Source organism: Podarcis muralis, chromosome 12, assembly GCF_964188315.1.
Source record: "Podarcis muralis chromosome 12, rPodMur119.hap1.1, whole genome shotgun sequence".
NCBI lineage: Eukaryota > Metazoa > Chordata > Lepidosauria > Squamata > Lacertidae > Podarcis > Podarcis muralis.
The window spans coordinates 53,470,163-53,487,475 of record NC_135666.1 but is presented as its reverse complement, the minus strand read 5'-3'; the positions used below and the strand labels follow the sequence as shown (position 1 = coordinate 53,487,475).

At 44.5% G+C, this 17,313-nt stretch overlaps 1 protein-coding gene across 1 annotated transcript in view; it reads left to right on the top strand.

Moving 5' to 3' along the window:
* Positions 1-16,670, top strand: part of DCLK3 (doublecortin like kinase 3) — a 32,313-nt gene extending 15,643 nt beyond the window's left edge. Inside the window, exons 2-5 of the mRNA XM_028750890.2 lie at positions 1,561-3,440; positions 9,749-9,881; positions 11,642-11,809; positions 12,708-16,670. Coding sequence (XP_028606723.2) covers positions 1,561-3,440; positions 9,749-9,881; positions 11,642-11,809; positions 12,708-12,904 — 2,378 coding nt within the window. The 3' untranslated portion in view covers positions 12,905-16,670. The remainder of the gene's footprint in view (positions 1-1,560; positions 3,441-9,748; positions 9,882-11,641; positions 11,810-12,707) is intronic.
* Positions 16,671-17,313: the final 643 nt, after the last annotated feature.

Sequence of the window (17,313 nt, the reverse complement as noted above, 5' to 3'; positions counted from 1 at the left end):
GCACTGCTTATAGCTATATAAATCATAGGCCAGAATGACTAAGTTGTATTTTTATTGCAGCACCAAAGTCATGCTGTGGTAGAAAAATGGCTTTATCACTTTTCTTTGCATTGTTTCCATAGAAGGGATTGTGGTATTTGCAGTGACCTTGTCTGTAAGAACTTCTGAGTTAGAGATGTGCATGACGTTCTTTGAAATCCAAAAACATGCTGGTTTCTATTCTAGAAGACTTTGAATTCCCTTCCTGCCTTTTATTTTGGGACCGGATGCTTTGTTTGAATTGACTCCTTTTCTTGGGAGAAATATCTTTTCTATATTGATGTAGGCTGCTGGGAAAAAATCAGCACATATCTTGAGTGCTGCCTCCCACCAATAGCCTTAAAAGTAGAACAGGGTACTGAAATGTGTGTATGTTTATTTCTTTTGTTTCCCTAAATTTCCAATTGCCGTGTTGTGGCCATTGGGTTTTAACTTACAAGTGTTCCAAAAGTCCTCTGTGGACAACTTTTGTTTGTTCAGATGTATGGTATTTGGTTTTATAGTGTGTTTTTCTTCACCAGAAAATATTTCAATGAAAGTTAGCCAAAAACCCCACCAAGCTCAACATGGCACAAAGACTAGGAAATAGAATTTAAATTCACACCATTGGCTTTCTAATACATATTTTGGATCACTCTGTGCCATTCAAATGCCTCAAAGTCTATTTTTGGTGCGAGACAACATATGTCAATACAGTGGTACCTCAGGTTACATACGCTTCAGGTTACAGACGTTTCAGGTTACAGACTCGGCTAACCCAGAAATAGTACCTCGGGTTAAGAACTTTGCTTCAGGATGAGAACAGAAATCGTAGCAGCAGCAGCAGGAGGCCCCATTAGCTAAAGTGGTGCTTCAGTTTAAGAACAGTTTCAGGTTAAGTACGGACCTCCGGAACGAATTAAGCACTTAACCCGAGGTACCACTGTATCTGCCTTGAAAATTGGGGTTCCAAACTGGACAAACGTATTCCTGATATAAAGGGACATGTTAAGTGATATGAATATGCTAATAGGGATCAGTTAACAGTTAGCAGGGACGCGGGTGGCGCTGTGGGTAAAAGCCTCAGTGCCTAGGACTTGCCGATCGTCAGGTCGGCGGTTCGAATCCCCGCGGCGGGGTGCGCTCCCGTCGTTCGGTCCCAGCGCCTGCCAACCTAGCAGTTCGAAAGCACCCCCGGGTGCAAGTAGATAAATAGGGACCGCTTACTAGCGGGAAGGTAAACGGCGTTTCCGTGTGTGGCTCTGGCTCGCCAGAGCAGTGATGTCACGCTGGCCACGTGACCCGGAAGTGTCTCCAGACAGCGCTGGCCCCCGGCCTCTTGAGTGAGATGGGTGCAGAACCCCAGAGTCGGACACGACTGGCCCGTACGGGCAGGGGTACCTTTACCTTTACCTTTAACAGTTAGCAGCTCTTTGGTCTGAGTGTCTTAGTTTTTGTGTATTAGGCCCACCCAACTTGCAGAAAATGTTCACTAGAAGTTTGCAGGGAACAAAAGTTGAACGGCTTTCTTTTTTTTTGCAGAACCTCGAGGATTTTTTGACCACTCTTTAAACTGCATAACGGAGAGAAGACTGCAAGGCACTTGCCCACCAATTGGCCGTGGAAGTTTTGGGAAGCCGTTCTTTGGTACAAACTGTTTCAGTTCCCCATTTATTAATTCCCGGACTGGTTTCCACACAATTCATTCCGAGAACAGCCCAGTAAAGCCGAGGATTGTCACTGTCGTAAAACCATGTGGGCACACAGTGAGGAAGATAACGCTGCTCCTAAATCGCCGATCTGTCCAGACATTTGAACAACTGATCGCTGACATCTCAGAAGCCCTTGGGTTTCCACGCTGGAAGAACGACCGCGTGAGAAAACTGTATAATTTGAAGGGAAGGGAAATCCGAAGTGTTTCTGACTTCTTTAGAGAAGGCGATGCCTTTATAGCTATGGGAAAGGAGCAGCTAACCCCGAAGAACCTGGAGGCGGCAATCCAAGAGCTTTTCCCTGACAACCCCTATGCACCCCGCACTGGAACCACACAAAACTGGGAACAAACTCAGAAACCCAAAAACCGGCTGTATGAAAAGTCTTCCAAACTGGAAAAGAGCCTTGAGCCCATAGCTGCCAAGAACTGTCTGGATGCCATATCTCCTAAACTAATTAATAGGCATGAAGTGAAAGGTCAGACCAAGGTCAGGCAAGAGGAGAAAGTGAGGACCAAAAAGAGGTGGGTCAGAGATAACTGGAATGAAGAGCAAGATGCAAAGCCATCTAGAAAAGCGAGAGAATGCGAGAGGTATTTTAACCAAGAGAAATGCCTTGAAAGTGAAGCAGAAAAGAGTTCGGACATGATAGTGAGGTGTGAGAAGTGCCAAAGAGAAAGGGAGCTCAGGCAAAAATTGCAGAAGGAAAGACAGACTGATCTTCCATTTGAGAGCAGGGACTTGAGTATGAGAACGTGTCAGAGATACCATGTAGAAAGGCCAGTGAAATTGAGAAATTGCAGGAAATTGTCAGAAAGCTCAGCAGAAGAGGGCAAAATTACATGGAACGACGCTGCTTGTCAAAGTACCTGGACAGCCCCTCTCAGCCATGCCAAAAAAGACTCGGAGAAGCAAAAAAGGAGCGTTGACAGAGAGAAAACTCTGGAAAGCCATAAGAATCATGATGAAGAACTGGGAAAGATGAAGCCCATCGAAAGTCAGCGTACCATAGTAGGAGATGCCTATGAATTGAAGAAGGAGCACCGGAAATGTTCTAGAGTGAACCAAAGCTGTTGGTTGATCAAGGGTTCTCGGACAGATACTGAAAAACCATTGAAAATTCAGGGGAATAGGGAAGAGGTACGGAAACCGAAGGAGGAAGCTAATGGAGGAGAAGAGAAAGTAGGTCATAGTGAGGGTGAACTGATTAGGCATGAAAAGGAGGAAGAACATAAAGTCATCAAAGAGATTAACAAGACGCGTAGGGCCAGTGACGCAAAGCTGAGACATGATGTCTCAAGCAGAGCAGATGTGGAGAAGAGCTATGAGATTGGCAGAACCATTGGAGACGGGAACTTTGCTGTTGTGATGGAGTGTCATCACCGCAGCACTAATCAGAACTATGCTATGAAAATCATCGATAAGTCCAAGCTGAAAGGGAAGGAAGACATGCTTGAAAATGAAATACTGATCATAAAGAGCCTTTCCCATCCAAACATTGTCAGTTTGATTGAAGTATTTGAAACCGATGCAGAAATATACCTAATCTTGGAGTACGTTCCCGGTGGGGACCTGTTTGATGCCATAATCGAGAGTGTGAAATTCACAGAACGTGATGCTGCTCTCATGATAACTGATCTGTGCGAAGCGCTCGTCTATATTCACGGCAAGAACATTGTCCACAGAGATCTTAAGCCAGAAAATCTTCTGGTAAGTATTGGGAAATGTGATGGGAGGGGGGAGGGGTGGCGTTTATGGGGTTGTTGTTTTTATTTTGATTATATATTTTGTGGTATTATATTCTGATTTAGTTCTGTGAACCGCCCTGAGACCTCTGGGTCTAGGGTGGTATATAAATTCAGTCAAGCAGTCAATCATCATCATCATCATCATCATCATCATCATCATCATCATCATCATCATACAACTGAGGGGTTGTACTTGTTGGGTATGCTCTTTTTGGACAAAAATACTAATTTTCAGGAAATGGATATACACTGTAGGGTGTGAATGTTAGGATGCTATTTCTGGAATGAGAGACGCGGAATAACTTCTAATATCCTTGCTTGGGACACAACTGACACCATGTTGCACTCAGAGTTATACGCTGATGGTACTAAAAATGCAATGTGCAGTGCTTATAAACCACCCTTGCAAATAAGTCCACAAAAACTACTATCCCACAAAACCATTACAGTGGTGCCCCGCAAGACGAATGCCTCGCAAGACGAAAAACTCGCTAGACGAAAGGGTTTTCCGTTTTTTGAGTCGTTCCACAAGACGAATTTCCCTATGGGCTTGCTTCGCAAGACGAAACGTCTTGCGAGTTCTTGCAAGTTTGTTTCCTTTTTCTTAAAGCTGCTAAGCCATTAATAGCCGCTAAGCCGCTAAGCCGTTAATAGCCGCTAAGCCGCTAATAGCCGTGCTTCACAAGACGAAAAAACCGCAAGACGAAGAGACTCGCAGAACGGATTAATTTCGTCTTGCGAGGCACCACTGTACTGGCCTGCCTATCCATGCTAATTAGTGTCAGCTATAGTGACACCTTGAAAATTAACAATAATCAACCCTCTTTCAGTATACAAAGCTTCCTCTGTGCCCTCTCACCTGTAGGTAACTTGCACCTTTCTCTGTTATTCAGGCAAGTGGCTTTTTACAAGCTTGCTATAAATACCTGTTTGATATGGGTCTATGCTGCATGGAGCTTCTGACTGCCTGTGGTTCTCTCTAGTTTGTGCACATATGGGGAGAGTCTTAAGTCTTCAGGCCCTATAATGTGAAGACTCCCTCAGAGCACATTATTCTAGGTCTTGCCTAGCAATACTAGATGCTGGGGGTACAGTTTTTGTTTGTTACCATATTACATATTTTTGTGTTCTTGTATTGTAAATCTCCCTGCCATCCTCTGATGAAGGGCAGCATAGAAGTTTAAATAACAACAACATTAACAACATCAGTTTTATTGTTTGTACCCCGCCCATCTGACTGGGTTGCCCCGGTCACTCTGGGTGGCTTCCAACATGAGTAGAACCTCTACTTACGTAGAACCTCTACTTACAACTGCCTCTACTTGGGCCCGATCCAAGTCGTGGCTGCAGCAAACCCGGAAGTAAATACCAGGTTTGCCGCGATACATGCACGCGCAGAAGCAGCTGCCACCATCTGCTCATGCACACAACGGCGCTTCTACCAGTGACCCATTTCACCTAAAGGACGGGCCGCCGGAACGGATTATGGTGGTAAGTAGAGGTTCCACTGTATATAGAAACATAAAACATTATACATTAAAAAGCTTCCCTATACAGGGCTGCCATCAGATGTCTTCTAAAAGTTATGCAGTTATTCATCTCCTTGACATCTGATGGGTGGGCATTCCACAAGGTGGGTGCCACTACCGAGAAGGCCCTCTCTGTAGTGACACTTCTTGCAGTGAGGGAACCACTAGAAGGCCCTTGGTGGTGTTTAAAGGTTTAACTTAAAGGTAAATAGGCACATTAAACAGCTTTTGTGTGGCTCCCTGGCTTTGCTTTTGTTCTTTAATGAAAAATCCACAGGTTTCATAAGAGAATAACTCGTACTTGCAAGGAAAAATATACTGACTAGAACAGATACCTTATGTACTGGCACCTCGTTTGTTTTTGTCTCTTTCTTTTTAGTCTGTGATACTGAAGTTCAGTGATTGCATCTCTTTTCCTCCCACATATCTCCTCTCAAACTCGCAGCCGTACTTCTTCTTCCACCCCCTTTCTCTGAGATTGATTTTCTGTACCCAGGCTTGAAAATTCAAGGAAGCTAAAACAATAAATAGCAGATTTATAGCCTCCCTCGGACAGAAAGCCTTCCTAGCGAACCAGAAACCTGAACGTCCCCCGTCCAAAACACATACCGTATTTTTCGCTCTATAACACGCACCCGACCATAACACGCACGTAGTTTTTAGAGGAGGAAAATCCGTAGGCATGCCACCCGTAGGCATTCCCTCCATAACACGCACAGACATTTCCCCTTACTTTTTAGGAGGAAAAAAGTGAGTGTTATGGTGCAAAAAATACGGTACTTGATGCATCTGAGTAAGAAGGGTTGATTTAACTGTTTGTTGTGACAGGAGGCACAGCAGGCAGATTCTGGTAGTCTGCAGCTCTCCTCTAGGCTGGCTTCTTCCATCCCTCTGCTAGATTTTGCAGCTGAAAACAGCCACATAGGTAAATTGAGGTGGTGGGGCCTTTCTAGGTTGAGGTTGAATCCTGACAAGGCAGAAGTAGTTTTGGGGGGACAGGGGGTGGGCGGGGGTAGGGGATTCCCTGGTCCTGAATGGGGTAACTGTGCCCCTGAAGGACCAGGTGTGCAGCCTGGGAGTCATTTTGGACTCACAGCTGTCCATGGAGGCTCAGGTCAATTCTGTGTCCAGGGCAGCTGCCTACCAGCTCCATCTAGTATGCAGGATGAGACCCTACCTGCCCACACACTGTCTCGCCAGAGTGGTTCATGCTCTAGTTATCTCCCGCTTGGACTACTGCAATGCGCTCTATGTGGAGCTACCTTTGAAGGTGACCCAGAAACTACAACTAATCCAGAATGCAGCAGCTAGGCTGGTGACTGGGAGTGGCCGCCGGGACCACATAACACTGGTTCTGAGAGATCTGCATTGGCTCCCAGTACATTTCCGAGCACAATTCAAAGGGTTGGTGCTGACCTTTAAAGCCCTAAACGGCCTCAGTCCTGTATACCTGAAGGAGCGTCTCCACCCCCATCGTTCAGCCCGGACACTGAGATCCAGCGCCGAGGGCCTTCTGGCGGTTCCCTCGTTGCGAGAAGTGAGGTTACAGGGAACCAGACAGAGGGCCTTCTCGCCCACCCTGTGGAACACCCTCCCTTCAGATTTGAAGGAAATAAGCAGCTATCCTATCTTTAAAAGACATCTGAAGGCAGCCCTGTTCAGGGAACTTTTTAATATTTAACGCTGTGCTGTTTTTAACACCTGACTGGGAGCCGCCCAGAGTCTCGGGAAACTCAGCCAAGATGGGCGGGGTATAAATAATAAATTATTATTATTATAAATTATTTCTAGTGATTAGCAGCAAAGATGGATCTGCGGTTGGGGACCAGGAAAAGGAAGACAGGAGGCAACGACCACCACCAGCAGCCTTCCTCATCCCAGTAAAAGCACCCTTGGTGTGGAACTGGGAAGGCCAAGGTGTTTGAGGTCCATCAGTGATTGGAAGGGGCATGGATATGTGGGTAGATGGGCAGAGGCTGACAAGTGGAACCAGTTGCTTCTGATGAGGCATTTGCCTGTAGTTCTGCTCTCCATTATATGAATATATTTGCTAGTTAAAGTCCCTCCTTCCGTCTAGTTTGCCTGATTCTTCCTTTGAATTTGAATCACCCGACACCACCTGCTTAATAAACGTTCTGATAATGCTTTTGCATAGCCTTTCAGCCCCTCGCCCACGCAAAATTGTGCAAAAGAGAATGCAAAGGATGAAACACATTGCCAGTTATGTTGTTGTTGTTTAGTCGTTTAGTCGTGTCCGACTCTTTGTGACCCCATGGACCAGAGCACGCCAGGCACTCCTGTCTTCCACTGCCTCCCGCAGTTTGGTCAGGCTCATGTTTGTAGCTTCGAGAACACTATCCAACCATCTCATCCTCTGTCGTCCCCTTCTCCTTGTGCCCTCCATCTTTCCCAGCATCAGGATCTTTTCCAGGGAGTCTTCTCTTCTCATGAGGTGGCCAAAGTATTGGAGCCTCAGCTTCAGGATCTGTCCTTCCAGTGAGCACTCAGGTCTGATTTCCTTAAGAATGGATGCGTTTGATCTTCTTGGGACTCTCAATAGTCTCCTCCAGCACCATAATTCAAAAGCATCAATTCTTCGGCGATCAGCCTTCTTTATGGTCCAGCTCTCTCATTGGCCGGTTATAGAATCATAGAAATGTTGCGTTGGAAGGGAACCCTGAGGGTCGTCTAGACCCACCCCCTGCAATGCAGGAATCTCAACTCAAGCATCCAGGACGGATGGCCACCTCTGCTTAAAATCCTCCAAAGAAGGAGAATCCACCACTTTCCACACTTGAGATTAATTTGCATTGCATAAGCACACTTCAGTTTCTTTGACAATAGCAAGCTTGGAAATGGAGATTACACCTAGGTGCTAATAGAAGCTTAAGCGGTTATAGAGAAAAGAATACAGTGGTACCTCAGGTTAAGAACTTAATTCGTTCTGGAGGTCCTTTCTTAACCTGAAACTGTTCTTAACCTGAAGCAACACTTTAGCTAATGGGGCCTCCTGCTGCCGCCGCGCCGCCAGAGCACGATTTCTGTTCTCATCCTGAAGCAAAGTTCTTAACCCGAGGTACTATTTCTGGGTTAGGGGAGTCTGTAACCTGAAGTGTATGTAACCTGAAGCGTATGTAACCCGAGGTACCACTGTATTGACAAGGCTTTGTGCTGTTCGATTGGTTTTATGCAGGCCTGGGAATATAGAGGGAGTGTAGTTCCTGCAAATGTTTTGAAATAATAATGTAGTATTGCCATCTTGTGTTGTAAAGAGATACAGCATAGAGAAATGCAATGATTTGAAGCGTGCAGCCATGGGCACTTGTTCTTTCCCTGAAATCACTAGTGACCTGCTAACCAGGTTACTGTAAGGACTCGCACATAAATTCATACTGTAATTTGGAATATAATTCTGTCATTTGAGATATAGTTATGATATAAGTAAAAAAAACTGCTCCTTTTCCCTTATGGGGTACTCAAGAGCCCATATAGATTCCTTTTGTAGGTTCTCTGTCGGTAGGAGAAAATAACACGAGACCAACCAGAGAATATTGAGAAGCAAAGCAGCTAGTAAGCGTGATCTTTATTAACAGTTGCAACAGGGTGCTTCCCCATGCGCAGGAGAGAGGAGGAACAACAACCCCAAGCCATGCACGCAAGCCCTTATATAGACATTTTTAATTGCCCGGCCTGGAGTCCAACACAACCCCCAGAAACATCATACATACATCACAGAAGGGGTGTAGCCCAATACACCCCCCCGATACATCATACCTACATCACAGAAAAGGCGGTCTACAACAGAAATCTGAGTGCAATGTTTGTCTACTGTCTGGCAAGTTACCTGATTGCATTATCTGGGTTTTGGCCACTCTTTTGTTACCCAGTTCTGAATTAAAGTCACAGGCCCACACCCTATTCATATCTTAAATGTGCCCTTAAGGCAGGATTTGTGAAAGAGACAATGGGGAGATTTCCCATTTCCTTCGACCTTGCAGAGAAATATTTGAGTTCATTTTGGGAGAGAGAAAATGGTTTCAGGACTTTTCTGTGGGTTTCAGACAGGTGGTTTACATATTTGTATGTGTTTCCTTGGTACATTTATGAACATCTATTTTATATAGAAGACGTTAAAATTCTTATAACAGTTACAAGGACCTGCCTTGTACAAATGATTCATCTAGCAGCTCATTATAGCCTACTCTGACTGAAATTAATCTCCGCAGAATCCTTGGGAGATGTTTTCCCCAATATGCTTTTTATCTGGAGTCCAGAGACTGAATCTGGGACCTTTTCATATGCAAAGCTTTACCACTAAGCTATGATCATTGCTCCAGAACACTGGCCAAGGTATTAAAACCCCCGCTTGGAAAGGCCTGATGAAGTATAGTCACTTACTTAAACTACAGGGTCAGTGTTAATAATAATAATAATAATAATAATAATAATAATAATAATAATAATAATAAATGGGCAGGGGGGAATCGTATCTGTGGACTTTTTGTGAACCAGCAAAGATATTTATAACCACTTCATGACATCGCAGTGTGCGGCAAGGGAAAGCTCACAAGTGACAGCCAGCTATGTATGATGTGCTTTTTCCCACCTCCATGTGCTGTAGAAATAAATGCTGCTCTTCATTTGGAAAGCCCGTGTTAAGTTTGTGTTAAGGCGAAAGTTACTCGTTTTCTTATATTCTTAAGGTGCAGCTTGTTCTGAATTTTTTTTTGTTTCTGCACAGGTCCAGCGTAATCCAGACAAAACTACCACATTGAAACTAGCAGATTTTGGCCTTGCAAAACAGGTGACCAAACCCATATTCACCGTGTGTGGAACTCCAACTTACGTTGCTCCTGAAATACTGGCTGAGACTGGTGAATATAAAGTTTAACTCTCTTAATACGCTCCAAGTAACCTAGCACATTGTCCTATTATCCAAATATTTGTTGGATGCAGTGTTGAACAAGAAATACAATTACTTTTTCCAACAGTTTGCTGTCTTCTGGATGAGAGCTTGTACAGGGCAGATAAACATACTCTAGGATATTGGGATCACCACTAGCTTCTTTTTAAGTATCCCACTTCTCCATATTCGCTTCCTTAATAGTGTTAGAATTGATGGACAGGCAGTACTGGGTTTCTTTTGAAAATCTGCTTGGAAACCACTGCTCTGTAAGCTGTGGGGCAATCTTCCCTCTTGACTTTGTAGCATGAAAGCTTAGGTTGTGATGTTCTAAGAAAGCATAGAAACCTGAAGCAGGTCGTACCTTCCTTGCTTTCTGGCAAAGTCCAGGGTGGATTGCATCCTGGAAGAATGCAGTCACTGGATTCCCTCCCCATTCCCCGGAAGTGACAGCACCCTCACTGCTCCATCACCCTAATGTGATTTGGAAAAAAGAGAGCTTTAAAAACTGCTGCTTATTCTTACTATGATTCCCTGCACATCCTATTTCTTTGGTAAAAGTGGTGTTGGTATTAGTAAATCTTTCAATATAGCATCAGCAGATTCTTTGCACACAGCTTTTGTGTATGTTTACTTATAGAACAGGTTATTGTGTGGTGTGGTAGTGTAGTGGTTAAGAGCGGTGGACTCGTAATCTGGTGAACCGGGTTCGCTTCCCTGCTCCTCCACATGCAGCTGCTGGGTGACCTTGGGCTAGTCACACTTCTCTGAAGTCTCTCAGCCTCACTCACCTCACAGAGTGTTAGTTGTGGGTGATTGCTAGCTGCTTTGAGACTCTTTCGGGTAGTGATAAAGTGGGATATCAAATCCAAACTCCTCTTCTTCTTCTTATTGGTGCTGTCCCGGGAATGGGAGATGAGAGAAAAGCTAGAGAAAGTTTAATGGGGATTCCCAAGTTTAAAAAGATTAAGAAGCACACAGACTGCACTACTATTGTCAGGATGCTGTCATCGGCTCCCGGCTGGTTGCCCAGGAAAGTATAAAGACAAGGAAAAGTTTCTTACTGTCCTTTTTTATTTCAGTCTTTGCAGGGAGAGGCTGTAGAACCCAGCCTCTTGGATAATGGTGTTGTCCCGAGTGGATCTCCACCCCCTTCTCTTCCATTTCCTCATTCCTCATTATTATTATTATTATTATTATTATTATTATTATTATTTGTCATCATCATCATCATCACCTCCTCTACTGGTGCTACATGCCCTCTGTCTTTGAGCTCTTTGCTCTCCTACTTTTAAGGCTCGCCGGGTTCTGGGAGATGGAGGGTCTGGAATGCTTTCTAATGACAACGTGTCAGCTGGGTGTTGCTCTGGCTCTCCCACGATTTCCCAACTTTCCCCCTCATCTGCCTCTGAGCTGCAACCTCCCTCAAACCCCTGTTGTAAATCTATCTGTCTTCCTCTTCCTCCTCCCTGCCCTCCTCCACCACTCCTCCTTTGCCCAGTCCTTGACAACTATGCACCTTTCCATTTGAGTAAGTCCCATTGAAGACCAATGTACCTTACATCTAACTAGGCATGTATGTGCACTGCATGAGTATAATCTCAGTGCCATTTGAAAGGAGATTTTTCATTTTACTCCAATATTCCATTTACATTTTTAATGAAAGCGGCTGTTCCTTATAAACTGGTTGCATATGTTAAAGATTCTGGATTTATCTTTCTGCTCCCATAGGCTATGGACTAGAAGTGGACATGTGGGCTACTGGCATTATACTCTATATTTTGCTTTGTGGTTTCCCCCCCTTCCGAAGTCACGAAAGAGATCAAGAGGAGCTGTTTCGAATCATACAACTTGGGCATTATGAATTTCTCTCACCATACTGGGACAACATTTCGGCTGGTAAGTTTCCTAAAAGCAGACTGGGGAGTTGATAGCCAGGACTGTGTGTGTTGGACAGTTCTGTGATTTATGTTGTTGGCATCCGTCTTTCTCGAGAAGTGCAGAATTTAGTTGCATTGGTCTTTTTGGCACATACCATTAAACTTTAGTGTTATGAGTTTTGGTTAGATCTGATAAGAAAATGCTGTATTTAAAATTGCCTTGAGAACTACTCTTAACATTGCCACGGGCAGCAAAAACCTCTCCCATGATCTGCCTACAAGTCTCACTCGGTGTGGTAGTTTGCAGCCACCGTATCTGTTGAATGATGAATTAGATCAGGCATCCCCAAACTCGGCCCTCCAGCTGTTTTGCGACTACAACTGCCATCATCCCCGACCACTGGTCCTGTTAGCTAGGGGTAATGGGAGTTGTCATGTCATCCCAAAACATCTGGAGGGCCGAGTTTGGGGATGCCTGAATTAGACCTACTAGTCTCCACCCCCATCATTCTGCCCGGACACTGAGGTCCAGCACTGAGGGCCTTCCGGCTGTTCCCTCACTGCAAGAAGCAAAGCTACAGGGAACCAGGCAGACGGCCTTCTTGGTAGTGGCACCCGCCCTGAGGAACGCCCTCCCACCAGATGTCAAAGAGAAAAACAACTACCTGACATTTAGAAGACATCTGAAGGCAGCCCTGTTCAGGGAAGTTTTTAATGTGTGACATTTTAGTGTATCTTTAATCTTTGTTGGAAGCTGCCCAGAGTAGCTGGGGAGACCCAGCCAGATGGGCGGGGTACAAATAATAAATTATTATTATTATTTTTTATTATTATATACTGACTGTTAACTGTCATCCCATTTCTCCAGTTTGTTCCAAACATCCTCACGCTCACTGCTTTGTTCTTGCCCCCGACAGCTGCAAAGGACCTGATCAGCAGACTCCTTGTGATTGACCCCCAGAAGCGCTACACCGCCCAGCAAGTTCTTCAGCACCTGTGGATCCACACAGTGGGGAAAAACAGCAGCAGGAACCTCCAGAGGGAGGTGACCATCAATCTTGAGCGCCACTTTCTGAGCCAGCGCAAGGCTGAAGCTAGCAACAAAGACTCGTAAGAGGTGTATCCAGGTGTACTTAATGAGCCCACTGTAAAAGCACACTTATCATATACTCTTAAGGACTGAGCTCAGGGGAAATCCATTATTCCTGGATGAAGACAAAGCCTGCTGTGCCCCCCAACTGATTGGCTAGTTTTCTGTGATGTTATGTGCCCCATTTCCTTCTTTCTACAGTTTTTTTTTTTTAAAATACTTGGGGCAGGGGTGGTGGTGAACAGCCTGTTTGAGCAACCTTGGGAACCCAGCCTTGAAATATTTTGGCGGAGGACTGAATTGGCCTTCAGTTTTCTGGTCAGCACATTTGTCACTGGCTCTCCAGATGCAGAAGGAAGCTGGGCTGGTCATAGCTTCGTGGTAGAGCATCTACTTTGGACGCAGGAGGTACCAGGTCCAACCCAGAGCATCTCCTGGTAGGACTTGAAGCCCCAGAGAGCTGTTGCCAGTCATTGTGTTCAGTACTGAGCTAGCTGCACTATGGGTCTGACTCCGGATGAGGCAGCTTCTTCAGTTTCTGGCCCATGAAATATGCGATTTTTGTTCTTGTTTTCTTTTTGGTACGTCTGCGTGCACCAAAAGGCTGCCTTAATGTTCATCTAGTTCTCTGAATGCTTCCAACTTTTACACCTGCACCTTTTCTTTGGAGTGAAGAGGCCCCGTGGTGGTGGTGGAGGCATATTTTAAATAGAACTCACTTTGAAAATGCTACCTGCAAAGTCCTTGTTGAACTGTTAACTTAAATGGGTAAGATTGGTTCTGTTTGTAATCCGTCCACATGTTTTAATAAGTTTACAAACTGGTCAGGATCCTAAGAACTACTTTTAAGTGTGCATGAGGACTTGTGAATGTGTGCTCCCAATGGCATTTTTTTTACTTAAAAGAGTAAATGTTCATACAGTTGTGCCCTGGCTGACGAATGCCTTGCAAATTGAACGTTTTGGCTCCCAAACACTGCAAACCCGGAAGTGACTGTTCTGGTTTGTAAACATTCTTTGGAGCCCGAATGGCCGATGTGGCTTCTGCAGCTTCTGATTGGCTGCAGGAACTTCCTGCAGCCAATCATAAGCCCTGCCTTGATTTCCGAACATTTTGGAAGTCGAATGGACTTCGTTCAACTTCCGAGGTACCACTGTATTTCCTTTTGGAAAGTGTCCTCAATTTACAAAGGCAGCTGGCCAAGGGGCAGTGATAGGGAACTTCTGCCAGGCTTCAGAGCTTAACCTACCAGGTTTTTGGGAGCAAAACCACGACCACCTTCCCCTGGTCTGATGTTGTATATGATGTCAGGCAAGGGCAAGTTCAAGCAGCAACTAGAATAATACAATTGTAGGATTTGGAGTTTTTAGGGAGTCCAATCCTCTGTAATGCAGGAAACTTGGCTAAAGCAGAAGCTATGGTGAAAAGGAAGACAAATAAGGGGAGTGTGCTGGCAATTCTTCCTTTGCAGGGACATTGTTCCTTTGTATCTCTGGCGTGAATTCAAACCAGGCTATAAATGAAGCATTGGGAGCTCATGTAGAGAGCGCTCTTGGTTCCTATCTTTGAAATTCCCTGCCCACCTGTCAGTGACTTGGTTATTAAGGACCCTGCCCCCAGCTGGATACAGTGTTGGGATACTGCCAGGGAGACAAAGTCCATCATGGCCCCACGTCTCCATTCGGAGGTCCATCGATCTCCCGTAGACACGCAGTATCAGCAATTAGCGACACGAGCTCCAGAAAATAGCTTGCCACATTCCAGGGCTGGTGCACACTCTTATCAGCAGATAATGCACAGCGAAAGATGCACGCAGGAGAGCATATTTACAAGTTTATTCAGCATTGGTCAGAACAAAGAAAAAACATGACCGCCTGCTTCAGCGTTCAGGCACCAAGAGAGAGAAACGAAAGCAATAGAAAACATAAACATCCTGTGAACAGGAAATGCGCAGACTCTGTGACTCACAAAGCCTGCTCCCTTTAAAGGTGGAACGGAAATATCCTAACATACAGTTTCCCAGGCCTGCCATGGGGCACAATTGGCTGTTTGAGAATCATAAGCAAAAAGCTTCCTTGGAATCTAGAATGAGCTGCGTGTTCTTTGGATCCTGGCTATTGAATTCAGCCTTGGTGTTATAATTTTCTTTGTAGATTTAAAGCATTTGTATCCTTTATTGTTGAAGAAATGGGACGGTTCTCCCTGTACATGTTGTGTATGGGGGAACCTTGTTTCAGGTGTATTTAGATATATATATATAGATAGATATACACAAATACACACACATAAAAATATAATATTCTAGACAGGTAATAGAAAATATGAGAAAAGTTAATAGGATATTGTGCTAATAGGATGTGAATTATCTTCATAGCCTAAGAAATTTTATCCCCTTATAAATAGTGAAGCGTTGGAACATATAAGAACCAGATTCCTTTTCTTTTAGATATGGTATCAAACACAGTCAGTCCAAATCTATGCTGCAACAGATATTTCTATTTCCAATATTATGCAATTCAAATCTTTAATTTCTCATACTTTCTTTGGAACATCATATTTAAGTTGTTGCTCTGTACAGCCCATGAGATAAAAAACAATATGAGTATTTCCTGCTTCAACATAAACTTTAGCAGTGAGTCTGGCACTTCAACCAGGAAACTTTAAATTCTGAGGTTGCTTATATTCCAGCCCTGGGGGTTTGCAACATCAGCATCTAACGCCACTGGGGTTGCTGGATTCGGTAAAAACGCTTTGCCATCTGCCCTGCCCAGCTCACTCACTTCTGTCTCCTTCACGTCAGGCTCCAGCTTCTACCTTTAACTGAATTATGACCAGGGCCAGCCCACCTATGAGGCAAGGGGAAGTGACTGCCTCAGATGGCAGTATCTGCAGGGCAGCAGATCCAGCCTCCAAGGAATACATTGCTTACAGCGATGGCTGCAGCATGGTCTTTGGAGGCCGGATCTAATGAATAGAAGTGGCCTCAGCAAATAGGTCTCTTCCCACCGCTATGGAGGAAATACCAGGGGCTGCCTTCTGGGGTCTCCACCTGCCTGTTGTGATTCAGAGCAGGCCCCTTTCTCCCCCATTATGGCCTTTGATTCCCACTTTGAGTAAGGTTGACTTGATTCCCTCGCTTTTCCCCAATACAGATCTTCCCTCCCCCTTTTGTTCCTGATGTAGATATTTATTCCCCGCTTGTTCCCTTGTAGATCTTTGCTCACCTTTACCTCCCAGGTGGGCAGGATGACGCCATTTTGTTTTTCGCCTCAGGTGCCAAAATGTCTTGAGCCGTCCCTGGTTTTGACTGTCTGTATCCCTGATAATGTTGTGAGAAGCTAGTGATATGCAGGGAGAAATAAGAAGACTAATCAACCAACCAACCAACCAACCAACCAACCAACCAACCAACCAACCAACCAACCAAATTGATGTTCACTCTAGAGAAACCAATTTTTCATGTTTCCAGAACAAAGTTCCAATTTCCCCAGCAACTCTGGTTACTACTTACAAAGGAAACAGGTCCACATGTGTAGATTTAGCTAGAGCATGGAAATGGATGGAAATTCATGTGGAGCATGGAAGTGGCTGATTGCGACACAACTCATCCAGAGCTTCGCCTTTGTTCCTTCTCCATCTTCAGTTTCACAGGGTGGGAGGAATCAAAGCCTGTTGCCAGGTCTCCGCTGCAAATTTGCCAGCACTCTTTTTGTCTCTTTAACTTTTCATCCCTTGTTTTTACTGTTCTAGATTGTAACACTGAAAAATTAAACAAAAACTCAGGAATATCTTTCTTGGTGTTGTCTTGTTTGTTAAACGGTACTCTCTCTCTCTCTTTACGGAATAGCCTCCGGTGGGGAAAGCTTGTTTTGGGAACTTTGAGGAAGGAAGCTGTGTATAGTAGACTTGTAAATGCTATGGGTCTTAATCAAGCCAACATGGATTTACATTCCTGATTACTTATAGCAACGGGATTAAAAACATGAATGATAATTAACAGTATAAATACATTCCACTAGATTTTGATGTTTGAACTTTGAGAATGGAACAGTTCACATTTCTCACAAACAAGCTAGATCAGTGGTTCCCAGGCATTTCTCTCCATGGACCAATTGAAAAATGCTTAGAGTTTTGGCAGACCACTTAATATTTCTTTCCTCTCTGTTGTAGATGCTGTATGATTTTTAATTGTATTTTTAGAGACACACCTTGGACCACCTGAATTGAGTTTATGGACTACTGGTGATCTGCAGACCACAGTTTGGGAAGCCCTGACCTGGAGAGCTAAGCTCATTCTACATGTGCCTGACGTAGTCATGTCCAAAATAGAGTACATGGGGAGTTTGCTTTAGTGCATTGAAAAGCGTGTGTGGGTGAATATTTACCCCTCCCCGATTTTAGTTAGCTGCTCCATCTTTCCAGGAACGTGCCAG